This window comes from Alosa sapidissima, chromosome 2 (genome assembly GCF_018492685.1).
Source record: "Alosa sapidissima isolate fAloSap1 chromosome 2, fAloSap1.pri, whole genome shotgun sequence".
Classification (NCBI taxonomy): domain Eukaryota; kingdom Metazoa; phylum Chordata; class Actinopteri; order Clupeiformes; family Clupeidae; genus Alosa; species Alosa sapidissima.
The window spans coordinates 22,316,577-22,343,797 of record NC_055958.1 but is presented as its reverse complement, the minus strand read 5'-3'; the positions used below and the strand labels follow the sequence as shown (position 1 = coordinate 22,343,797).

Here is a 27,221-nt window from a genome sequence, read left to right as displayed (position 1 = left end):
AGGCAGCCATGCATGCCAAACACTGTGCCCTAAATCCTGAAGCGGTGAATTGCGCACTCAGGGAAGCAGACACACCTCTGCGGGCCGACTTTAATCCTACAGGATGGGGCCCGGCTCCTCTATGGCTGTGAACAATATGGACAACGCAGGCAAGAGGCTTAGCATGAGGGTGATCCCACTGTACTGTAAGCTGGCTGTCTAAGTACACAGTGTGGTAGCTATGAACAGAGAGCGGTGACTCAGTGGCAAAGGGAACTGAAACACTCTGAAACAGAGTGGGTTATCACCAGTAATGGGATCTTGATGCACTGGTGCTGGTCCTAGACTCTGCTGTAAGTTCATCATCTGAGGTTGAGAAAGTGAACATTTGGAGAGTGAGTCGGTGTCACTTATATTTCTTTCTATGCTAGTGTAACGGAGGCAGAATGAGCTAGCGTGCTAGTTGCCCGTGTAAATCCTCACTTCTAACCGTTGAGTTGGAAGCCTGGGATTTTAGCTCAGTGGTTAGAGCGTTCGTCTTCCATGCCGGTGTGTGTCAAGGTGGCGGGTTCGAGGCCCGCGAGCGGCGAACAAACCGACCTTGTGACACTAGTTGGCCCAAAGTGAAAGAAATGGATAACGGTATCACCATCCGCACGTGCCTTTGCAATACAGTATACATCGTGCCATGACCAGTAAATCTGTTTTAGCATTTTGAATTAAAAATGCACAGGATAAAAATGTGAATAGGAGGAAAGCTGTCTTTGCATTCAAAGAGAGAAAGATTCCCTTTGAGGTTTGCATGTGAGAAACAGAAGCATAGACCCTGTCTATATTCAATGCTATATAAATAATGTATCAAGTAGAATTCCATATGGCCACACAGCCTACTGTAGCACTTTCATTAACACATTATTTAAAAAGTTTTGCCCTATTGCAGTCAGGTGAAAGATGAAGAATAGAGGTGGAAAGTCACATGCATATTGTATTGGAGTCATTGTATGGCTGTGAGTGCTACATTTGGAATAATTGATAAGAATTATTCTGTTCTGTTCTAGATATAAATACTTAGATTAAATAGTTATAATTGAATAGTTATAATAGTTACAACATTATTTTTAATGTATTTGATGATTTATCAATTAACATTAAGTTGATGAAGTCTGATTAACACAACTCTGAATAGCCTCCTGTTCAAGGTGTGTATGTTGAATCAGTCCTCTTAGTCGAGCAGCCTTGTCACTCTGCTGAAGTGTTATTTGTCTTGAAAATATGCACTGAACAGTGAAGGCTGTGGACAGTGGGGCATCTCAAGGTAACCGCCTCGCCTTGAGAACCTCAATGCGTGAACTTTTGACCAAAAGTGTTTGTTATGTCCAATGTGCACTCCCATGCTTTGATGGTGGATCCCAATATTTGGGAGGGAGGCTGCCTCGTATTAAATGTTCAGCAGCGTGACTCACTGCTGGTCAGATCTCAGGAGACGTGTCTGTAATTAACTGCAGCCTGCGGGGCCCTACTTCACACTCAGTCACTTCACCATATTCACACACAGTAGGACCTCGCCACCATCACTGCGCTCCTCTGTTTATTTTCATATACCCTTTTCAAGGTTACCATAAGAAATTAGGGTCTTTGACAGCTGAAAATTAAAATCAGACTCTCCTCTAACCCTTGCTTCTCTCCAGTTGAATCTGATAATACCTCATGTTTCTAGTTGACTTACAATATAACTGGAGCCCTTTTCATTGGCTTTTGTGTGTTGTCAAAATGATTAATTCCTAGCACTGTATGGAGTGATACTTACATTGTGAAGATTTCAGCCAGCCAAGATGGTGAATAAGAGATATTTTGTGCAACATCCACTGACAAATTTTGCCTATGTACACCTCTGCACTCGTTGAAGAGAACTCGTTGACCTGTCACCCCTTAAAGCTTATGCACTCACACACACACCAAAAAGTACCCTGAGCTTCTGGACAGTTAGAAATCAACACATAAACAAATTTACGAAGTGTCTCAATAATAAAAGAGGAAATATGACTAAAGTTAGAGAAATGTCCTAGTAGGTAAGGTAAAGAGAAGAAATATGACCAACGTAAAAAGAAGAAATATGACCAACGATAGGGAAGTACCTGAAAGAACATATTGATCAGAACTGATGGCAGGGAAGTACCAAGAACCCAAGCCTATTAGAAAAATGGAACTAGGCACACATTATTTTTTCATGCAAACTGGTAGAAGAAATTCCACCAATATAATTAATTGACTCCTTGATTAGGATCCTGATTGGTTCGTCAACATGTCGATCACCTGTCAAAGGGGACAACCTGATTTCTGATTGGACGTGTGACGTATAGGAAAAAGGAAGCCCCTGAACCCGCTTCTTGCATAAAAGACGGAGCACCATAGCTCAGACTTGAGATTGTGCGCACCTTCTCATGGGGAACTGGTTATCTGCAGATACCTTGATTCAGTTTACTGCTTAGTGGTACTTACTTTGTCAGACTTTGTCCATTGTCAGTACTTGTGAATTAAACTTTGTGGTCAACGGCAGCTCTCTTCAGTTTCAACGTGTCTTCTTGGATCAGGTTTTTCCAGAGTGCTATTGGTGCTTATTCAGAGTGTTCATTGGTGACTTATTGGATTATTACTGTGGTTTTCCACAACAATCTATAAAGTATCACACACTTACTTTATTTAAAGTTTTAAAATATCAGATAGTAAATCTCAATGAGGGTCAAGAACACAACATTTAGAATGCACCAGCATAGATGATTCTAAAACACAAACCATTTTAATTTATTTACCCATTAGTGTTTCTTCTGTTTGCAGAACTTTCTGTGAATGTTGGTGATGTGTGGCCTAAATCATTTTGCATGTTCCAATGACCGCACAAGCACTGTGACATTCATAAATGTTTACCCTTCTGACCACAGAGTTCTTCCTGGAGCTTTTGGACAACACAGAGAGGTCTCTGAATGAGATGTTTGTGAGGACATATGGCAAACCCTACATGCAGAACGCAGAGGTCTTCCAGACCTTGTTTGCGGAGCTGAAGCGATACTACAAGGGTGGCAACGTCAACCTGGAGGAAATGCTCAACGACTTTTGGACACGGTTGTTGGAGCGCATGTTTAAACTTCTCAACTCCCAGTATGTGATCACCGAGGACTATCTGGAATGTATCAACAAGTACACGGACCAGCTCAAGCCCTTTGGAGATGTGCCCAAGAAACTGAAATCTCAGGTTACAAGGGCTTTCATCGCAGCACGCACATTCGTCCAGGGCCTCACCGTCGGGCGTGAGGTAGCCAACAGGGTATCTAAGGTAGGTCATGATGATATCTATATTTGTTAAGATTGACATGTTAAATCTTCTTCTATGTCCAAATAAACCGGAACAATGAAACAAACCATGCAAGAAGAAATATACAAATAATACATTTAGTAGTGCAAATCATACATTTAGTCCTAGGGCCATTAAAATGTGGTATAAGCAGGCCTGGATTAGCACCATGTGGTGTCCCAGACTGACCACACCTCAAGTGCCCTCTTTGCACCTATACTACATAAAGTGTGCACATGTACAGTATGGAAAATACTGCAGCCAGGAAGGCCACAGATTAGCGTACACTTATTAACATCCTGATTCTGTGCACATCCTATGATAAAAAAAATAGGCCGAACAAAATCGACACCCCTCCCCCCCTGTAAAACTGGCTGTATCTTGGAAAGTATTGATCTTACATAAGTCATTTTACAGTGTGTCTCCTGGGTAACATTGGTACACCTGGTATTTTTTTCAGAATTGTTTGAGACCTACAGTAAGTGTGTGGGCCCTGGTTGAATTGACGTTGAATGACCTATAGTATATAAAATGCCAAAATTCAACAGTTTAAGTTTACTAACAATCAACGTTGGCATCATTTTTGTTCATTTTTCCCATTTTTTTTTTTGTTCGTTTTGTCCCCTTGTTAAAAACTCTATCCAGTATTGTACATGCACAATCCTACCTGTCACTAGCCTATTGTGTTGTCTGCCTCTTCTTTTATGACGAGCACAGCCCAGATACTAATGTCCTGCATATCATAGAGTTAGAGTTAGAGTTGGAGCGTTATTGAGTTACAGCAGTTAGTTATCACCCTCTCCAGAGTACCTGATGTCTTTTCCTATGTGTCATCCTTTCAACTTTCCTGTAGCCCTTTTTCTTTGAATGTGTCGGGTATGATAGATCAGTGGTACTAGTTGTATAGTACTAGATCATTGTGGATCTAAATAATTGACAGAGGAAATAGGACAGATATTTGAAATGGTTAGTCGTTGTCTAAACCGTTTTGGTGCTGCACATTGGCTGATGTCTCATCCTGATGCCAAATAATCCAGCCTTTTTGGTGAAAGCTGCACATCATCTTGTCACTATGTAGAGATTTGATATGATTGTGAGGATTTTTTTCGTTTCCTCGTAACATATGCCTTCACTCCTGGGAGGGCCAGATTCGCTTGCTGAAAAACATGCCTCATTTTCAGTGTGTGCAAACGTACTGACGGTCACACCTCTGAATTCAGCCTGTCATGTGGCCTCCCAAAAGGGAAGGGGAAAAGGAGGTTCTGGTTTTTTTCTGTCCCTGCCTCTTCCAGCTGACTCACCACCTGCCTAGGGACCACAACACATAGATCTTAATCTCTGTGTTGTGGTAACATCAGTTCATCTGCTATATTTTCTATGGAGGAGTCCGGCGGCATTCTCAGAGCACCAGACCTAAGACGACCATTGAGCTAAATGATTTTGTGTCAGCTCTCCTATAATGTGCCCACTGAAGCAATAGATCTGAGATTGCTATTACTTCACCAGAGAGCTATTCTGTTTGATGCCAGTTCAACTAGCTGAATACAGTGAGCTGTTCCCAGTCTTATAAAATCACAGCGGCAGTAATGGGCATGTGCTGAGTAAGATAAAAGGGATGGCTCAGATATTGCCCTCTTGAACTAGATGGAATTTTCAATGAGCTTGGTTATTCTCTTTCATCGTGCTTGAAGTTAATTTAAATTTTTTGATATAATGTACTTTTGTAAATTAATGGAGATAATCAACAACCCTCTGCAGAATTTAAATGATTTTTATGACCTCTGTGTATGATATGTGCAAAAGACAAACAGGAAAGCAAAAATAGACAATGTATTTGTCAGATGTTTAATTTTGGAAATGCATACAGGAAATGGGAAATCAGACCTAAATAGGCCATCATACATTATGAATGACATTTCTGAAGGATGAATGTGTTGATAGTGTTCCAAGAAGAGTATTGGGACTTACTCTTATAGTGAGGCTTCACCGGGCACTAACTGAAGCGTTCTGTTCACGTAGTGTCTGCCGCAACATTTAGCTTCCACTATAATCAGTAGTACTGGCTACAACAGTCGTGATAGCGACACGTACATTCGAAAAAATTACACCAGTTTTCTAAAACTATTTTTACGCTACAAAACCAGAGCGCTTCATTTGCCCACCTGGTGTAGCCTCCCTGTTAGAAGCCACCGCATGGCGTGTTTTCAGAAACTAAGATTTGTGGTCTCCTCAGTTTGAGATTGAATTGAACACATGATTGGGATTGTTTGGGATTGGTGAACCAGACACATGATTGGGATTGTTTGGGATTGGTGAACCAGACCGATGGTAGGTATGGTGAGCAGAGACAGGAGGCTGGTGCCCTGGAGATCCCAGAGCCTGGCAGCTTCACTGACCTCATGACAATCATTATCACAGGGCTGCTATTAGGCCTGCTTTACTTAGACAGGCTTCAGTTCCTCATTCAATAAAGGACAAGGGCTCAATTCTAATAATAGAAACTCATTTGATAAGACCAATGGCATGTAATTACAACATTACCTGCACTTCAAGTGGTCCCAGATGCAAAGCCAGAGCCCCACTGTTTAATCGATGATAATTGTTGAAGAAAAGGGAAGGAGGCAACATGGCATCATCTTGAGCATCCATCAGCACTAAAATACTTTTAATAGTACCTCTACTTTTAGATTTAAGAGTGACTCAGTTAAACGTAATGTCAACTGTGGTTGTTCAAAATGTAGTTGAAATGCAGTTTGTCTGCACCCACGCTTAAGCTTTGGCTTAATTCTCACCTCTCCTGTTGCTAAGGTAGCCAGCCATATTGCTTTGTTGTGCACTACTTAATCTCATACAGATCACATCACAATCATGGTTGTTAGATTTGTATAATAAATAAAATATAGTAATAATACAAATGACAGAATTACATATCTGCATTGCCACCCTGACAAACTTTCAGTTCACTTGTGTAGGTGTCAACTCTGACCGTCAGTGGGATATAATCCACAGTGTTCTGCAAACCATTGTACAACGAGGCTACAATGCGGGCGTCATTTGAAGTTAGAGGGATGCACACATCTGTCAGGACACGTTTATTTGATCCTTTCTTCAAAACTGTCTTAGAGGAGCCGGCTGATGCAGTTGTCTGCTCCCACTGAGCGGAGGCACACTTGTGGGCTTGGGGAGGCAGACATTAAAGGGACTGAGCGACCACCAGATATGCAAACTTGCTGCAGAGATGGCCCTTTATTGTGCATCCTTTCTGGTGGAGTGCATATGAAAATTCCACAGAACCTTTATGTTGTCTTCTGCAACCCTGTTGTATAGTATGTGCTTTGAAGTTCATCCATAATATTATTCTACAATGTGGAAATATATCAAGGCAGGCTAGGTAAATATGGGATAACATTTTCACTCTCCAACATTTGAGGCATTGGAAGGATGATATTCTAGTGTAGAATATATAAGATAATCAGTTGTTCTATTCAGATCTGAAAGACACTCAATGTCTAGCTCATGCCATTTCGCCCATGTTCCTGACTGCTAGTAATTGTGTGTAAACCTCATTTTTATAAACACAAACATTTTCATGTTTGCCATTAGCTGGTCGCTAGGTATACATGGAAAAATAAGATGGTGTTATTCACTGCCTGAAAAACAGAGCTGACCTTTTGAAAATGAGCTTACTGTAAACATAACTGATTTGTACCCTACTGTCATAAATACATATGACAAGACAGTAGTTGGGAAGTTTCAGTTTCAACCTGAGAGTCTCCCAAATCCAGAATAACTTGAGAGTCTCCCAAATCCATAAAAAATGAGAGTTAATAATTCTGTTATTCTCTAAAACTGCATGTAAATGTGTCTAAGTCTTTGCTTTGCTTATTGCCTGTTTTACGAACAGTTGATGTACTGTTTGGGGTCACTGGAGTTGCCATTCTGTGTGTGTGTGTGTGTTCCGTCTGCTGTGCTGCCACAGTCTGCTCTAACCGTCTGGCCTGTTGGAGACTCTCACAGTACTCTGCTTGTCGTGGGTTTTGGCGCTGTTGGTTTGTACACCTGTGACTCATGATGATATGATAAAATCCCACCTGTAGGTTGTGGTTAATCTTGCTTGGTTGTGAAAGTGTGCAGACACGAGTTGCTATTTTCGCCAGTGGTCACAGTGTTTGCACAGGCCTGTCAGCATTTCTATCTGAATGCCAACATGTAGAAAATGCATGTCTTTGCAGCTCATTGTACAAGTTGAAACAAAGCGTTCTCTGTTGTTGGTAGTTAAAGCATCCTCATATTTAAAATATTCATAAATATGAAGAAGAAGCTGCTTTTTTAAAGTTATGGTATGCATTTTAGCAGCCTAAGATATATTTAGATGGAAATTGAAAAAATATCTCCTCTAAAAATTCCAGTTGTAAACAATATCACTCAATTCAGCAACTTTATGTTCTCAATTTTATATCTGACTGACCATTTGCCATAAAACACCAGACAGCCTTCACTATAAATGGCCAGCACCCATCATTACTGTTTATGCCTCTTACCAGTAGAGAAGACTATGTTCTATTTTAGCATGCACATGCTTGTATTATAAACTCATCCACTGATGACCATCGGTATTCAGACCTCAGGCTGTGTGTCTGTCTATGAAGGTAGGAACCCCCAGCATTGGGATGGTTACTCAAATGGAGAAGTCCATTACAGATTACCAGTTAAGGCACCAACATGAGTGTACCCACACTTTCCAACTGATTTTTAGCTGACAACCATTTGATAAACAATGGATTTTATTGAGTGATGCCGACAAAAAAAGAACTGAATGGTAATCTACACGGCAGCAGCAAAAGGGTTTCAGTGGTGATGTGCAGGGTTGTATTGAAAACAATGGACTCTGATGTCATTGAAGTTGGAAGGCCGAGTGCACCACACTCCGACTCACTGTCTGTTCCTGTGTGTGGAGGCCTTTATTTCAAACAAAATTTGACATCTCACATTGTTTATCACCTCAAAGTCCTGTCTTAGAAGATAAATAGGTGATGACAGTCAAATTAAAAGAGTGTTTTGTGTTTTCAGGCATGTTAATTGTGAGACATTATGCTGCTTTACTCCAAAGAAAACTAATTTGATTACTAACTAGGAAACCTACATTATATTGACTTGTTTATTGATCATGTAACATTTGTTGACATTCTGATTCATCACTGACACATGCCCTGATCTTCTGTCATAGGTTAGCATGTCCCCGGCTTGCCTAAGAGCGCTCACCAAAATATTCTACTGTCCTTATTGCCAAGGCGTGCCATCAGCCAAGCCCTGCAAGAACTATTGTCTGAATGTGATGAAGGGCTGCCTCGCCAACCAGGCTGATCTGGACCCCGAGTGGAATCAGTACATCGGTAAGATGATGCTTCTTATGAGACTATTTCTCTTGCCCATGGTTAAACAGAAAAACTTCCAATAGTTTGGATAAAAGTTTTTCTAAGTGCGGTGTAGCCAGCGCTTCTGATGAAAGATGTTTTTAAAAGGCTTCTGGCTCCTGCTGAGATGGATTGGGAATTGGGGATCATTGGGGTCTCTCAGATAGCAATTCAATGGGAGTGAGGGTGGTTCAAAGGCAAAGCCTGATAGGAATCTATCATGACATTTACTTCTTGCATGTAATACGTTATTCAGAAATGCACTGTGTTTAGAAATGTCAGGGCTGCAGAGAGGGGAGTGGAGAGAGGGGCGTGCTGGAGAGCATGCTTGCGAGCCGAGCCGAGCTCCACTCCGGAGTCTTGTGACAAGCGCCTCGTCTGAGAGAACAGAGGCCTGAGGAAACGAGGCCACTCGTCTCCAGACAGTGGTGGGATGTCAAAACAGCACACGTCCCGTGTTCAAAGTCAGATGCTTTTCACTCCGCCTACAACGCTGCTCAACTGAATGAGTGACGGATACATTATTGGACCTTTGTGTGTGCAGTTGGGGGCCCAGCACGAGGCAGGAGAGCATGGAGTTTATTGTGGGGTGATATAAAGAGTCAAATCATATGTTAGGGTGGCTTCTGACACTCACTGACACACAGACTAAATGTTTTTCTGATATGTTAGAAGTGCATGTGGTGTCAGAGATCCATTCACCCTTACAGTAGATTCCTGTTATTGAATTGGATTTTACTGTCTTGCTTTCATGCCACTATAGGCCTACATCCTGAAAAAAAAATATCTGTTAATTTGTCATGCTATTAGCTGTCCTCATAATTCTACATAATCAGTCTTATTATACGGCTCTTCACAATGCTAGTAGAACGCTCCATTGACTTGAATGGGATTTCCCAACGTTCTACGGTAAAATAAATTCATGTAATTACCGCTGCAAACATATAATTACCGCTGTCAATGGCAACGGGTTTTGTGCTTCTGATACGTCTTTCATATCACTACGCAAGGACTGGAACTTCATTCAAACGTGAAAGCAGACGGTTGATCAGCTGTGTTCTAAAGAATGTTTGATTCAAGTTCAGCAGCGTGTGTTGTTGCGAACTATTTGTTTTTCAGCAAATGCCACGATGAACGGTAACAAATAGGCCAGGCTATGTAGGCTAAAGTCATATTGTGGGGAGTTTATTATTTCGTTTTGGCAAGTAGCCTGTAGGCCTACTGTATAATAAGCGGGATAATGTATAGAACGCCGGTCATTATGGGAAAATAAGTCCCTTCAGGGCAAAACAAGACCCCTCCGCTGCGCTCGGGGTCCGGTTCGCCCTGTCGGGACTTATTTTCCCAATAATGACCGGCGTTCTATACATTATCCCTTACTTATTACACGGCTCTTCATAGTGCTGCAGAATGCTCCATTCACTTGAATGGGCCTACCCAACGTTCGGCGGTCTGCTAATTCTGAATAACAGACCGTTGCTAAGTATAACAGACCGCTGTCAAGGAAAATGGGCTTTGTGCTTCAATTCTTTCATATCACTACGCAAGGATTGGAACTTCATTCAAAAGTGAAAGCAGACGGTTGATCAGCTGTGTTCTAAAGAATGTTTGATTCAAGTTCAGCGTGTGTTGTTGCGAACTATTTGTTTCTCAGCAAAAGCCATGATGAAACGGTAACAAATAGGCTATAGCCTAGGCTATGTAGGCTAAAGAGTCATATCGTGGGGAGTTTATTGTGTCGTTTTGGTAAGTAGCCGTGTAATAAGCGGGATAATGTATAGAACGCCGGTCATTGTCGGGAGATAGGTCCCTTCAGGGCGGAACAAGACCCCTCCGCTGCGCGTCGGGGTCCGGTTCGCCCTGTCGGGACCTATCTCCCGACAATGACCGGCGTTCTATAGCCTACATTATCCCTTACTTATTATAGACCCTTTCAACAATAAAAACAAAAACAATGCTTGAACATTCTATTTGATTCCCAATCTACTTCCTCTGCATTAGGATAACATATGGAATGTTAAAACGGAAGCCTTGTGGGGCCAACTATGATGCTGATAATGGAACTCTCTTGAAAGGGTCTATAGAGGTTTTTGTAAATGTAGACAGCTTCCACCACCATCAGTAACCTCTTTAACAGAGAGTTCATTCTAATAGAAACAAAATGTCATTTTCATACTATTAAGCTCTGACATTTCACATTCATAAAACCTTTAAAGATTTTCAATTTTGTGTAGGTCAAATCTTAAGGAGAAATTGATCTGCCTTTTAGAGTCTTACATTAATGCATATCTGGCACATGACCCAGACCCTATTTTGCTATAGACTGTCAGTGAGCAGTGGAGAGCTCTCTGTTCTGGATGTTTTGGTCATTACAAAGATAGTCAACTGTCCAAGAAGTGCATCCTGTGTAGGAAATGATTATACTGATCCATACAAGGCAGAGACAGAGAAGATACTTCTGAAAAAATGTCATTGTGCTCTTGCTCTGTCCTAAGAAAAATGTGTCTGCATCTTGTTGAGAAGACCGAAATAATGTAATACTTTGTAGACAGAAAAATGGTTTGGCTGGTACATATCTGTTGGCTGTCTATCAGGAAAGAACAGTATGGACTAGAATCTCGGTGGGGCGGAAGGGGGAGGAGGGGGGTGCTATAAGAGTGTGGTGTAGGGGGTGGAGTGGGTAGCGGAGTCAGTCCAGCCCAGAAGCCAGGAGGAAATCCTTTACAGCTGCGAGCTGAGCTCCTGATAGCAACGATTTATCCCCCAGTGCCTCTGTCTCTCCTCTCCTGCCAGCTAGGCGGTAGCCAGGCTCCAGCACACTACATTAATACACGGACGTAAACAAAAAGGCAGCGATTCACATTAGCCCACGGTTGACCTCCGTCTCCATCCGCGGCCGGAGAGCAGGAAACAGAGGGACCCTCATGGCGCTGCCAGAAGCAGACCCAAACAGATGTTCATTCAGCGCAGCTGTGCCGGGCCGACGCTCAGCCCACACAAACATGACATCCCACAAACATTCATCTCTCTGCAGAATACCCCGCGTTTATGTGCCGCGCAGATAGCAGCCAAACTGTGTGCAGCAACGGCAGACATCCCACTGCCCCCTTTTTTTGCGTGCGTTTTAAGTGCAGTTCTATTCCAGGGGAGAGTTAATTGTTTTATTTGGGGGCAAAAAAATCTAAATTGAAGTTGATGAACATTTTATGAATGATGGCGTCAGGAATGTGGCTTTTATACAGGTTGGTTATTTTTGCACTAACACCAACCGCAAACTCTGGAGGAGTACATGGCTGCAACCAACCCAGTCATTACTTGCCCGTGGGACATTTTTTTGGTTTATTTATTCCAAAAAAGCAAAATGGTTTGTTTTATTTCTCTCTCAGGTGACAGGGCCAACAATTCTGCGGCACATTCTTTCGCCTTTGGCAAGCAGTAAATGGGCTGAGAGCTTAATGTATCACAGACATATTTAAGATTAAAGAAACAGCTTGTGGAGCACAATTGGGTGTCAAAGCTCACAAACCTCCAGCAGAGAGCTTGCAAGAATTGATCTTTCAGGGTTAGGGATTGGAAGTAGCATCCAAACACCAAAATTGCCAGGGCCTTGGCAAAAAACAGATTCACAGTTCCTTCAGATTCATGTCTGGACTGGTATACTTTGTAAAAGCTAAAATCAAAGGGTTTGCAATGGTTCTGTTTCACTTCCCTCAGAGTACGTGTCTAGTGGTTATGTGGACTAAATGGGTGGCCTTTACAAGAGCACTCCTAGGCTTGACATGAACCCAGCTAGCATTTTACTGTTTGCTGAGGAAATTTTTAGTAAACCAGTAAAAGTCTAGCCTTGTAAAAAGGGTATATCCTTGAAGGCTGGTCTGCAATCAGTAGGATGTTATTATTATATAATCACTGTAAATCATCAGTTGCACTGCAGCAGTAGTTGTGTGTGTCAGGCCCTGGCAGGCAGGAATCTATGGCGAGGGACATTTCTGACAGCGGGGACAAATTCACTGAGATGCTTCGTGCCGATAGTGAGTAATGCTGCAAATGGTAAACTGATGTTTCAATCACCTTCTGGTGCTGGATCATTTGTTATATGATAATATTCTCCTGTGAAACCTTGACCCACTTTATTGTGCCCACCGTATTCCTGTTTTTTTTTCCCCTTTTTTTCTTATTTTCCTTCTATTTTTCTATTTTTTTTTTGCGGTGCTCTCTTAAACCCCTGTGTGGCTTTAACAGTCTTTTCCTCTGAGAGGCACCTTGCTACACTCAGACGCAGTCACCGTTAATATCCTCATTATCACGTTGCTCTAAATACAGCTTATTGTCGTCCTCTATGCAGTCCTTTGTCACCAGGATGTAAGAGGATCTGCATTGATTTTATTTGTTCATTCCATTTTAATTGCCTGATTTGTTTCATCAAGAAACAGGACCTTGCTCCAGCCTGACAATTCACGAAAATGCGAGCCTAATAACATTTCCTGTCCTTTGGTGGGAAGGCTCATGAATAAGATATACACTTGAAAAAACAGACTCCCCCTAAAAAAACCTTCTCCCTGTAGAAGACCTCCAAAGGGCTTCGCAGCTTCTGAAAGAGAGCTCGCAAAGCAAACAGGATTACTCTGTCTCCACCATTCAAAGTGATGTTTCCCCCGTGTGTATTTTTGTGAGCTATAAATAATTATTGCCACAGTGTTTGTGCAGCAGCTTTCCAAATGCATTTGTGTAGTACCTGTTGAGTGTGTTTGAAAGCCTGGCTAGAAAAATGACCGCAGCAGTGTCTTCTCCGTCTAAAGTTTATGTTTATTGGGCATGGCTCTTGTGCTACTGCTCGTCTGGATGGGTGGGAGCCTGTCTGTTCTGCACTCTCTTTGTTTTTCTACGTACATTATTTAGTCATTTCATTTCCAAACGGAAATCAACTTTTAAAATAGACAGATCAAATAAATAGCGTTGTGTTCTTCAAGAAACAATTTCACAGTTTATTGAATTGATGAATAAATCAAAGGGAAGATCAAAGTTATAAGTGTGAAGATGAATGACTTCTATTGCTATGATTCTAGATCCTTCTGTTTGAAGTTGTTTCAGCTGTCAGTCAATATTTGTTATTTAGTCAGTAATGATCATGATCATCATCATCTAGCAAAAACAAACTGTGTAAATTATGAGTGAGTGACAGTGTGTTCCAGTGTATTGTTAAAACTGTGACATTGGAAGGTACTATGCATCCAATATCATAACCCATCTGTTCAGCCTTCCATAGAGAAATATTGCCCATGCTAACCATAGGGGACAACATGACTAATTGACCTGCAACTTGATCATGTATCTAATAATACATCACGTGAATATTCTATTGTGTAATTTGGGCCTGGAGGTGCCTTCATGTTGTCATGTTAGCGGGATTCTGATCCTCAGAAGAGACACTTGATAATGGTTTGTGTCATACCCATGGATGACTCATAAGGAGGCCGGTGATAGGTTAATGTACTTGCATTTAGCAGCTATATCACGACACTGAATGAGACTAAGTGAACATGTGGTGTATGTTTCACATTGGGCAGATAATGCCCAGATGTTGTAATTGGGAGTGCAGGAAGCGCTAATTGTCCTTGCAGGCAGTGGAGAGTACCTTTAGAGTGCGCGCGCACGGGGCGAGGCAGCCTTGTGTTCTCCCATGGCCGTGTCATCAGCCCAGCGCCGAGCCCTCAGCAAATGGCTTTATAATGGCTGTTTGCACTCTGACTAATCACTGTGGCTTGCCTAACTGCCCAGATACACAGGGTTAAACAAATACAAATAAGTGGCCTTCTATCCATCCTGAGGTGCGGGCAGGAGGAGGAGGCTGTAATGGGAAGCAGCTGTGTGCAAGGTGAGGCGTGGAAAGCAGCGGCCATGATGAGCCATGATGGCATCCGCCTCCTCCCCTCCTCTCTCCTCTCCTCTCTTCTCTTTTCCTCTCCTCTCTTCTCCTCTCCTCTCCTCTCCTCTCCTCTCCTCCCCTCTCCTCTCCTCTTTTCTCCTCTCCTCTCCTCTCCTCACCTCTCCTCTCCTCCCCTCTCCTCTCCTCTCTTCTCGTCTCCTCTCCTCGCGTCTCCTCTCCTCTCCTCGCGTCTCCTCTCCTCCCCTCTCCTCTCCTCTTTTCTCCTCTCCTCTCCTCTCTTCTCGTCTCCTCTCCTCTCTTCTCCTCTCCTCTCCTCGCGTCTCCTCTCCTCTCCTCCCCCCATCCTGCTCTGCCCTAGACCTGCCTCACAGAGCTCCAGCTGTGTGAACACGCCACAGTCATTCCCCCTCATCCAACCTCCAAGAAGGAGAAATAAACTAGGGTTTACCTTTGTTTTATCTCTGCTATGCTTTCTGTGGTCTCCCTGTGTCCTGTGATATATGTCATTTTAACTGTCCCTTTTGTCACACAAAGAAGTAATCCAATGTTGTCTTTGTTTAATAGATGTCACTTTTGAGTTTTTCTATGAATGGCATCATGTAAGACCTGGGTGCAGAGCTCGCTGTATGGACTCTCCATAGAGTCTTCTGTTCGCTTTTCTTCTTGATGGTGGAAAAAAGGGCTGTGGTGCCGTTGTGTCTGGAGATGATTGTAATGAAGTAGTTTAGATGAACATCACATAACCAATGCCTCTCCCGTTTCACAGACGCCCAGCTGGTGAGTGTGTATGTGCATTCACAGCCCCTGTGGGGTTTGTTGTGGTAATGACCTGTTGAACATGTGGCTGGATGGGAAATAAAGTGGAGGGGAGGGGGTGCTTCCTCAACATAGTTGTGGATAAAATAGTTGAAATGTCAGATGGCATTAGAAGTCTTTAGACAGATGCTGTGTGAAGGAGTGAAGCCTGCATGACTAAATGATCTCAGCTCCCATTAGTAACAGGATCTTTCAGAGAATGTCCCTCTTATTGGATTGTGCTGCTGAGTTTCAGTGGAAGCAGGGCGTAGTACAACACGTGATGCCCTAGAGAGCATTGTGTTCCTCACAAATAAGGTTGCATGGTGCGCTGCTGTTGCACTCTGTTTGGCCAACAGAATCAAAACGAGGTTGTTAAAGAATAGTGCTTTTCCAACGACCAAAGTGTGGTGCGGACCAAATAGGGTTGCATGGTGCGGTGCGCTGCTGTCGCACTCTGTTTGGCCAACAGAATCAAAACGAGGTTGTTAAAGAATAGTGCTTTTCCAACGACCAAAGTGTGGTGCGGAGCACTCCACGTGTGCACTGTGAGGAGCACATGATGACTCTGTCTGGTCTAATGCTCGGATCTCGTATGTGTAGCAATCATTGCTTGGTTTATTAGGACAAATTACAACATTAGACAGGGTAATCCACTGCTAATGGCGTTTTCCTCATAAAGAACTCCATTTTGGTAGTGGTCTAATGAGTATTGTAAAATGCTGTCTCTATGTCAACACTAGAGTGTTTGTGGCTCTTTAGGGCCTTTAGTGCCTTTGCTTTAGTTTAATCTGTGTCCCTCACATGATTCATGCCTTCACAAGCTCTCTCGACACTGGGGGTATGAGGGGTAAAGGGGGGAGGGGAATGCGTTGACACATAGATTCTTTATGCAGATAATTTTTATCTGGACATCAAATATTCATGGGCATGTTTAAAGGGAGGGAGCTCTGTCCCTGCTGCTATTCTCAGATTAAAGGCAACCTGTTTTAGGAGTCGGCACATGAGCTGGCACAGGAGGAACTCAGCTGCGTTCACAGAATGGGATTTGAACTTGATGGAACTGCCAATGGAACCAATCTTTGGATTTAGATGCAAGCTGTTCACGGGTAGAGGGGTTTGTTTCAGCTTGAATCAGAAGTTGTGTGGAGAAACACTGTAGTTCCCCCCACCACTCCTCAGTCAGATGTACCTGGCAAATTATTCATGGAACATAGATGGCTGTCAGTGTCAGCCAAGCTTGAATTTATTTTTGAATCTGAAAAACAGAAATGCTCTGTTTGGTAAATTACATATAAATAATACAGACATACATATGGAACATACGTTGATTGATCAGTCATTTGATTTATGTGTTTTCATTTCAAATGCAGCTTACCAGTTTTTTGTTGTTGTTTTTTTTTTTTGCTGTGTAACATGGATGGATTTCACTGACTGACGTAATTGTAATTGTAATAGTGTGTGTGTGTGCGTGTGTGTGTGTGTGTGTGTGTGTGTGTGTGTGTGTGTGTGTGTGTCTGTCTGTCTGTCTGTCTGTCTGTCTGTCTGTCTGTCTGTGCATGGATGTGTCTGTGTCTTTGTGTGTGTGAGTGTGATTCAGTTTGAGGTCATATCTCAGCACCAAACCTGCTTTTCCTTGCACTTATTTTGTTCCAGGTGTCACATTGCACCATTACTTTCCCAAGTGAGCTGCAGATGAGCTATGCTGTGCAGAATCCAAATTACAGCCGAGCCATTTCTTACTCCAGAGATTAGAGTGGAAAAAGCTAAGACCAATATATTGGCCCTCTTTGTTTTCTTATTTGTCCTTGTCACAAAGGCTTTCTTTCAAGCGAGAAAATGCTCTGATGGGGCTGGAAGATACAACGCACCATGAGAGCTCTCTGCCCCTAAAACACAGATTCCAATTATTTACCACTTGCAGAATATGCCGTGCAGTTCTATTTCAGTAGGCCATTCAAAGCCAGACAAAATTGGGCTTTTCCAAGAAGTTGTGCAGCCCTCCCCGATTGTGACACGTCTTTCAATTGAGGATGAAATGAGGCGATTTGCATGGCTGTTAGCTGTTGATAACCAGATCTGCTTGTGCTGGAGGCTGGCCTATCTGTCTGGCACTGCAGCAGATTGGGGGAAGGATGCTGTTTGTGTGCATGTGTGTGTGGGAGGGGGGGGGTGAATAACCCACAGGAGCCCCGGCACCAAGCTCTGCTCTTAAATGAGAGCCATTCATTCTCCATGTGTTCAGAGTGTCTGTGCACTAACTCCCAGCACTCGGGAAGCTAGGGTGTCCCTGCTGCACGACTGCAGCTAGCATCACTGATCTAACTTGACCCCTAATCGCTGTCATCACCCACCCCACCTCTGCCCAGCGCACCTCCACCCACCCCACCTCCACCCACCCCACCTCCGCCCAGCGCACCGGAGCCCCTATGCATTCCTACTGCTCTCTCCCCAGTGTTCTTCCCACTTCTCTTCTCTAATCTCCCCCATGCATCATCTCCCCTTTCCTGTCTTTTCATCCTGTTCCCTCTCTCTTTCTCTCTTTCTCTCTCTTGCTTTCCCTCTCTCTTTCTCTCTTTCTCTCTCTTGCTTTCTCTCTCTCTCGCTCTCTCTCTCTTGTTCTCTCTTTCTCTCTTTCTCTCTCTTGCTTTCTCTCTCTCTCGCTCTCTCTCTCTCTCTCTCTCTCTCTATCTCTCTCTCTTTTCCCTCTGTGCCCCTCCCACTCTGTTCAATAAGTGTGGCACAGTTTGAAGACCCATCTGCCTGTTCAGTGGCTCTGCCCATGCTGTGCTGCCCATCTGATAGCACTACCCATTTTTTCCAACTTTCTCCACTATTGACCTCTAGTCCAGGGTGGTTTTGTACTCTCTTCCACAGAAAGAGACATTTTCTAGATAGTACTCACTTCTTCATTTTATATTTTCCACATAGCATTACATTTATGCTTGCTTAACAAATGGTAATAGTAATACAGTAATATTTATTCTGAGTAGGATAGTCTGTAAGGTATTGTGACTAATGTGTGAGATTGTCCTCAGCTTCTGTTATATTTCCTAGAGAATTCCTCTTTTTTTGCTTCTTGTGCCAGAGAGATCTCGAGCAGCATCAGGGGTCTTTTTTCAGCTGCAGACGGTGTGGACGTGTAAACAGAGCAGTGGGTCTCTTCAGTGTAATTGAGAGGAAATAGAGTTGGCCTGGAGATGCCCAATCCCATGCTGAGCTGTTTGCCTGTGCACCTCCCCATCACAAGTTAACCTCCAAGGATGCATTTCTATTTAAAGCCCTGCACTGCCCTGCCCCAAAAATATCCATACCAGTTATCAGATTAGATACATACAAAATAGGAGCTTGTCGCACTGGAAGTTGACATGGAATGCTTAGAAAGTTTTTCTTCTATGACTTTGAGTATTAGTCAGAAATAACTCAAATAGTTCACTGTGATAAAACATGGGCTCCAAATTCAATTCTAAAGTAAATCAATGGCATGTCTTATATTAGACATTTCAGTGACTGATTAATTTTGCACATTCACATTCTGTTTTATACTGTTATATCTAAAAAGAAAAATGAAACCCTCTGATGAAAATATGAAGTGAACATTTGTATTAAAAATAGATGGTTGCTTTTCACTGGTGGGGGGTCACTGAGGAAACTGTTGGAGAAGTTGTTAAATTCATACAGTATGTATGTAGGGTTTTAATGTATTAATTTCCTGGTCTGAAAATGGCATCGCCATCTGTTTCTGTACTCTGTTTAAAAAAAAGTTCCTTTTAGATGCCACGGATCACACATTTTTGGACATGTGTGAACCATTCTGAATGTGACAGTTAGAATCAAAGCTACAGATGTAGATGACACTGCTGGCAAGCCAAAGAGATGTAATCTATTCTCCAGACAGACTCTTGTCCTGTTTGTCTTCCTCAAATAGTCTCTGCTCAAATGGCGTCTGCTGAAACGTTCTCTCCCTCTCTCTCTCTCCTTCTTTCTCTCTCTCTCTCTCTCTCTCCCTCTCTCTCTCTCTCTACCCCCTCTGTTGTGACAGATGCCATGCTGCTGGTGACTGAGAGACTGGAGGGACCCTTCAACATTGAGTCTGTCATGGAGCCGATCGATGTCAAGATCTCCGAAGCCATCATGAATATGCAAGATAATAGTGTTGAAATCACCCACAGAGTATGTCCACCACCTTTGGTTGCAGACTTAATATGGGACATATTTAGCCTCGGCTCTAAGTGTGTGTGTGTGTGTGTGTGTGTGTGTGTGTGTGTGTGTGTGTGTGTGTGTGTGTGTGTGTGTGTACACATATGTGTATACATCTGTGTATGTGCGTGCATGTTTTATACAGGTTCGGTCACTCACATGACCTTGAAACCTGATCTCAATTTCACCAATTATAGCAATGTATTTGGAATTACATGCTTGCTACTGGTTACAGTATCCGAGCGCTGTTCACAGTAGTTAATAGGCTTCCTGTGTTACACTGCATTTTCTTTCTGCCCACAAATTGTTGCACTCGAAGGGGGTAAGAAATCCAAAGTGGCCATGAGGAGATTCTCGTGTTCACATGTTTGGGGTTTGGCGTGAGTCAGGTCTAAATTGGGTCTGCCAAGTGGTTGCTTATAATACGGAAGGCATTCTGCCGTTTTGCCTACGTGTACGGCATACCAGGCACACAGTGTCTCCCATAATTTAAAGCCATAAAATTACATGTGGTTAGACAGATCCCAACTTAAAGTATTACAGCCACGGTTCAGCTCATGTGACGTTGAGCTTTAAGTAGCGTCCATGTTTGGGAATATCTTAGGGTAAACGGCAAGTTCTTAACATGTTGGAACGGCATATTGTTTTCGTTTCCTCTCTTAGTCACAAGTAATTCTAGCCCTTCCATGCAGAACAACAGTGGGACACATTTCTCCCTCCTAATTGCAGGTTTTTCAAGGATGCGGTCAACCCAAGCCCTCAGGAATGAGCAGGTCTGCCCGTGGCATCTCGGATGTGTTCACCGCCCGCTTCAAGCCCTACAGCCCCGAGGAGCACCCCACCACAGCAGCAGGCACCAGCCTGGACAGATTGGTAAGGGAGGCAGTGGCAGGCAGCTGAAATGACACTGCCTCGACTGTAAACATCATTTGTCTTGCCACGACTTGACAATGTTGATTAAAGCTTATGAGTTCCAGTGGCGGTGGCCCCTCCAGTGCCGGAAATTAATTCTTTGTTTTTGTCTTCTGGTCAGGCTCCTCTATTGATTTGTGTTTGTTAACAAATTGCCAGCTCCTCGAGGACGACAGGGGGATAGGTGCGCTCGGCGCCTCCGCCGGCTCAGGGCTGTTTGTCTTACAAACACAATGGTGTTGGAAATCAACAAAAGAGAGTCATCTTGTGTACAGCAAACATTTTGGGAGGCGTGGCAGCAGCGGCGGTGATGGCGGGTTGAGCTCGCTCCTCGTGTTTGCCGCCGCTTGGCTCCCGGGCAGCCGCCTCGAATTCACAGATTTAGAAGTTCTCCGCAGCTTGACCTCAAACAACCTTGATGCCAAACTTAGAGCTTTGGCTGTGGGTAACGCGGATCTGACAGCCCAATTCAGATGAGGGACAGTTCTCATTAAGGATTATCAGAGGAGCAGGGGAGCTGTGTCTGATCTGGATATAGCAGGAGGGTGGGGGGAGGCAGAAGTTAGGTCATTTTAAAATCATACCTTTAAAAGCCCATCTATCCACCAGTCATAATTCAAGTGGTGTCTGCAATTGTATTGTCAATATATAGAGACCAGAGAAAAAAGTTTGAAATGTTTTCTGCACAAAGGGAGGCATTTATTGCTGTTAGCTTACGCAAATTTAAGACAGTTAGGTTAGGTGTGAAAATTAGGTCATTAAGTGCTTATATAGAGCAGTTTCTTTCAAAGGTTTATTACAGCGCATAGTGTGCACACATTCTCTCAGTCACACACACACACACATGCACACACACACACACACACACACACACACACACACAGACACAGAGACACACAGACACAGAGACATCTCCTCCTTTCTATCCACTCTTTCTCTCTCTTTTTCCTTCTCGCTCTCTCTCTCTCTCTCTTTTTCCTTCTCGCTCTCTCTCTCTCTCTCTTTTTCCCTCTCGCTCTCTCTCTCTCTCTCCTTATTCTGTGTTCCTTTGCTCTGTAGAGATACATTGTCAGTGAAATGCCTGTCTCTTTCTTTCATGCTGCTTGCCAGAGGATTGTGTGGAGAACAATGCAACAAAGTGTAAGTTCCAGCGCTTCCCTATTTGAGTTCAGTCTGTCAGTCACTCTCTCTGCCTCCGAGGCTCCATCCCTGTGTCCTTGGAATGCTTTGTTAAGCAGCCCTCCATTCTCTGGCTGAATGAGGCCCTGAGCTCTCTCCACTGTACATGTCAACAGATCCACACTCATATCAATATTGAGGCTAACTAGATTGATTTTTCATGTGTGCGCGGCACTTTGTACTGGACCAGAGGACTCCTCTCTGGAGGGGAGCGTACTGTATGCCCAACCCCACCCACCCCCCCCCAACTCTAACATTCCATGGGGCAATTGGGGCTCCATAGTGCTCACTAATGGAGTCAACTCCTGGAGGACAGCAGCCAATCTCCACACTGGCCCAGTGTGGCACTGCTGGAGGGGAGGGGAGGGGAGGGGAGAGGAGGGGAGGGGAGGGGAGGGGAGGCTGCAATGCTGCGGGCACAGAGAGCCCATGAAGAGAGGCCTGCCCGCCTGCCAGCCACATGCTCATGAATAAGTGGGCAATTAGCCAGTGGGGAGTGGACGTGGTGGTGGCGCGAGGGCAGGGTGGCAGGAGCTGTTCCTGGACCTGCCCCAGCATGCTGGAGAGGGAATGAGGCCATTAGCCATGGCCACCCATCAGCACTGCAATGCATTCTGGGCATTGGGGCTTTCTTTTGTGAGGATCTTGTTTGCCTGATTTGTTTTCTGCTTAGTTTTGAAATAGTCTTCATAATAATATCAATGAAAGATTTAGTCATGGCACTAGACAGAAAAAAAGCAAAACAACAACAGAATATTTTAAGAATATATGATTTGATACGCTTTGTACAAGTGAAATTACACTTGCCAACAATAAGCCTGTGTTATTGTAACATTTTATGATGCCACTTTTTTGTTCTGTTTGGTTTATTAATAGATTGTACATAGCATGACTATTTTTTAGAACATCAAGAGTGTTGTCAATTTGGCAGGTTTTTCCTTTTGTCTTCTGCATTTCCTTTTCTTTAGCAGAGTCCTTACCTTGAGTAGGAGTATCAGTGACCTCATCATTATTCACCATTTCATAGTGCTTCTCCCAGCAGCGCTCACATTTCATTAAGTCATCTTCATTTTTGACACATTATTCCTGTCCTCACTCCCCTCCCTCCACATCTCCCCCTCTCCTCCATATCTCCATGTCTCCCCCTCTCTCTTTTCCTTTTCCCTCATCTCCCCCTCTCCTCTCCTGTCTTCTGCCCCTCTCCTCTCCTGTTTCCTCCTTTCCTCTCCTCTCCTTTCATATCCTCTCCTCCTCTCCTCTTCTCTCCTCTTCCCCTCTCATCTCATATCCTCTCCTCTCCTTCCCCTCCTCTCTTCCTCTCCTCTCCCCCCTCTCCTCTCTTCTCTCCTCCTCTCTCCTCTCCTTCCCCTCCTCTCTTCTCTCCTCTTCCCCATCCCCTCTCCTCTCATATCCTCTCCTCCCCATCCCCCCTCTTCTCTCCTCTCATATCCTCTCCTCCTCCTCTCTTCTCTCCTCTTCCCCCTATCCTCTCCCCCTCCTCCCCCCTCTTCCCCCTCTTCTCTCCTCTTCCCCCTCTCCTCTCATATCCTCTCCTCCTCCTCTCTTCTCTCCTCCTCCCCCTCCCCTCTCCTCTCATATCCTCTCCTCCCCCTCCCCCCCCTCTTCCTCTCCTCTTCCCCCTCTCCTCTCCTCTCATATCCTCTCCTCCCCCTCTCTTCTCTCCTCTTCCCCCTTTCCTCCTCCTCTCTTCTCTCCACCACTCCTCATCCCCTCCATACAGAGCTGACCCCATCTCCAGTGTTCCTCATGTTGTCCACTTCATGACATGGACATGATTTCCCCCACTTCCTGCAGCTGATTTCCCACATCAAGATGTAGGGTCTGGGGACTCACCATTCGCAGTGCTCAGTCCGAGGGCCGGGATAATCGGTTGTCTTTCAAATTCCCTCTGCATGCAATAGGACAGCGCTACAACTCATTAGTCCCAAGCGTTTTCCCACCAGCGGAGCTAGTTGGCTAGTTCAAACTTTTGCCAACTTAAAAAAAGCTTAACTCGTGTCACGCAATTACATTTGCTGCCGCTAGGGTGCGTCTAGATTTCTAGGCTAGCAGCTGCTTGCTTCTCTCTTGCCTTTCTATGTGCTGGAGTGTACAGCATCTCAGTGACCACTGAGTCCATCCCCTGTTTACTGGCCTCTGTTGCGTGGCTTTGATTAGGTATTAGCGCGGGGATCGTGACAGGAATGTGTAAGGTAGGCTGTGATCCCAGTGTGGGGCTGCACCCATCACCCCAGGTTACCTGAGGGAGAAGCTCCACCTCCACACTCCCAGGCCCTCTCACCACTCACTCCCCCCTCCCATAGAGCCCAGACCTGGGCCCACCGGGCCGCTCCACTCCCCGCGCCTCCTGGGGGAGGTCTGTGGCTTTGATATCTGCTGCATGGAAGTAGAAGGCCGTGGTGGTCCAATCGGTAGTCCGCCCCCTTACATCTAATGTCTTTCATGTTATTTTTAACATCATTCAGTGTTGAGATTTAATATGGTGTGTTTGTGAGCTGTTTTGCAAGCTAATGAGCATTGACACAAACATAATGTGGAAGTATGTTTTTGTATAAATTAAGCTAAATTGGCTGGTGGCAAAATTGTCATTCAGATTATCCGTGGAGGCTAAGGAAGCATCATGTTATTGTGCCATTGAAATCTAAGACACCATTAGCCCTGACAATTTGGGCTGTGCGATGGCCTCACAGGTACGGTTCCTCAGCTATGCGATACCCCTGGGTCCATTAGGATGAAGTCATGAGTGGATGTGCTTCCAGGCCTAACAGAGTTATGCAGGGGGGAATTAATTGCGTTGGCCTGTTGATTGCGTTTGCCCCGCTGAGCTGCCTCAGTCCAGCAGAAATGTGGCGCCTGGTGCGAGAGAGAAACTGCACACAACCGCCTCAGCCTTCGCTGGAAACAAACAGACAGGAGCCATGTGGCAACCCACATTTCCTGTGCTTTTATTTGGAATATTGATGTTTCTTTTTCGCTTTGTACCCCATCCCTGTGTTTGTATCATTGCATGGAACTTTGGCTATTTTATTTCCCCATTCTATTTGTTTGGCGGTCAGAATTGACAGTTATCTGGGCTAATCTCATGTATTGTGCCTGGTGAAGGCAGTTGCTAGGGGATATATTAAGTCTAATGGCTTCCAGTGTGGTTGGCTCAGCCCTCCATTTTTGTTTTGTTGGCACAGCTTCACTGAGACACATCCACCTCTACTGTGGTGAGCGTTTATTTATTTTAGCCGTGGCCAGGTCATTATGTAATGTAGATTCTGCAGATTCCTCCGACATAATTATCACTGTCGGCTAGGCCACTCAAAAATAAACATAAAAAAACATTAGGAGTTGCTTTTCAACCTCTGTTTAGATTTATAAATATGGGAAGTGCTTTTCTGGCTGAAAGATTGATGAGCTCCTCTTAAGAACATATAAACATGTAATTTCACGGTTTAAAAAACTAGTATCTCTGTAGTTTGGTGTTACACACAGCAGTTCAGTTTTGAGTTGTCAAGACAACTAAACTGTGTTGTTGATTTGATTTGTTGCCTCCTAAGAAATTGTAAGTAGTAAAGGATGACCGTATGGACCGTATGGATTCGATAGATTCATTAATTTCAATCTGTCAGTAGGACTGATCTACTGAATTTATCTAACAGTATGTCTCACTTTATTATCATCCATTTGCACTTACACACACAGGTTTCTCAGTCTTGATCGATTATGTAATAAAATAGTTGGGTGATAACCAGCTTTGTGCACAAATTAGCCTATATGGAAAAAAGAGTAGTGTGAAAGTGCTTTCACTGTAGAGGCATACACTGTTAGCACTGGCACTTTAAGCAATATTCATCTCATATGGCACATTTTTTACGGCAGGCTTCTGGCCAATAGCTTCCTTTCTGGGAAAGTGAGCCTCTCATTTAGGCTCCAGTCGTCTTTGTTTCTCATGGTTGGGCCTTGCATTTTACTCTTGGAAGCAGGATATCATTTCTATAACGGCCACATACTCTGCACCCATGTAACATTTACTGCATAGCCAACACAATATGAAAGGGCTGTGGTCAGAAGTATTCTCCCAAGAGCATTTTATCTCCATTTGCAAATATTTATATCCAGATGACTTTCAAACATTAACAACTGTGCAAATGATTGATTATTGGTAGACATTGAAGTAAAGCACCAAACCACATGGAAATATCATCCAAGCATCTAATGTAACCCTGGCTTCCTCATGTTCTGCATGCCAAGGCGGCTGCATAGTTTTAATCAGTCTGGCCGCTGTGTGGAGCGCTTTGCCTCCTGGCCTCTGAACAGCGTCCGCCTGATCTCTCGTTGTCTCATCTTCAGTCGGCAACAAGCCGCCCCACTATTAACACACGGGCACCACTTCATATCTGTCAATACGTTAATGAGGTTCACAGGCGAGGCCCATTACGGCCGAGACCGTCTCCTCCTTAGGAGACCCGGGGCGGCCGAGACGTGGCCTTTCGGTGATTGCTCTGTTCCTCACCGCGACAGCACGCCGCATCGCTCTAATCAGTGCATCGTCGTTTTTTTTTTACAACTTGGACAGTCATCACCTGGGGCAAATCACGGCAGCTAACTTGTAGTCATTTTATCAGTGTTCTGTCGTTTGGCTGCTCGGGGGAGGGGGGTGTTGATAAATGAGGCCCAGTGATGATGAAGTGTCTCACCTCAGTGGACTTCATGTTCACACCGGGATTCCCACAGCCGTCTGAGTTAGTGTCTACACACAGCCAAGGGGATACAGTAGAACCAGCGCAATCATGAAACGGCATCAGCAGCAGAGCATGAGACAGCCACGAAAGGATCAGAAGAAATCCTCCCTCACATTGCTGTATTCAAAAATGTAGCTCATTCCATAGACACCAGGAAATAATATCAAGTTGCTGCTGTTTTTTTTTTGTTTTTGTTTTTTTTTGCCTTTTTTTACTTTAATCGGAATGTGACTTTAAATACATTCAAAGGCAATAGATATGACTTGTTGGGAACAACCTCATTTCTGTTCCACAAGCATATTTTTGCTTGGTGTGGTCAGGGATCATGTTTCTAGAGTCAACTCACCTTAATGATCCTCCAGAGTGAAATTAAAGCTGGGAAGAAGAGGGAACAGATTTGCCCGTAGTGGAGCTTGAGCAGATCACTCCGCAGAGAATGACGCCATTAACAGCTAATTATGGATCCTGTGGCATTATTATTTCTGCTCTTTTCAGGGGTGTTTGCCACGGCCTTGAGAACGATCTGAATTATGTTCGCTTTGAAACTGTAATAGCCCCTTGAGTGATATCAACATGAGGCTAGTGCTGTTTTTATTTGAAAAAAGGACTGAAGAATTGTTGTGCTGAGACATTGGATCTAACCAGCATCCAAGGCATCTACAGATCCTCTGCTCATGAAGCACCACATGTATGCACACACTGTTTAAGACGTGGAGGGCTCTCTACTCTAGGTCCATTAGGATTGCTTTGGCTCA

The 27,221-nt window shown here is 44.0% G+C and overlaps 1 protein-coding gene across 2 annotated transcripts in view; it reads left to right on the top strand.

Annotated features, from left to right (window-relative positions):
- Positions 1–27,221, top strand: part of gpc6b (glypican 6b) — a 57,717-nt gene that overhangs the window by 16,222 nt on the left and 14,274 nt on the right. Inside the window, exons 3-7 of one of the 2 annotated variants that reach the window (XM_042084147.1) lie at positions 2,919–3,310; positions 8,556–8,721; positions 19,467–19,597; positions 20,354–20,497; positions 21,647–21,676. In XM_042084147.1, the coding sequence (XP_041940081.1) occupies positions 2,919–3,310; positions 8,556–8,721; positions 19,467–19,597; positions 20,354–20,497; positions 21,647–21,676 (863 nt within the window). The remainder of the gene's footprint in view (positions 1–2,918; positions 3,311–8,555; positions 8,722–19,466; positions 19,598–20,353; positions 20,498–21,646; positions 21,677–27,221) is intronic. The other variant, XM_042084149.1, reaches the window with a different exon arrangement.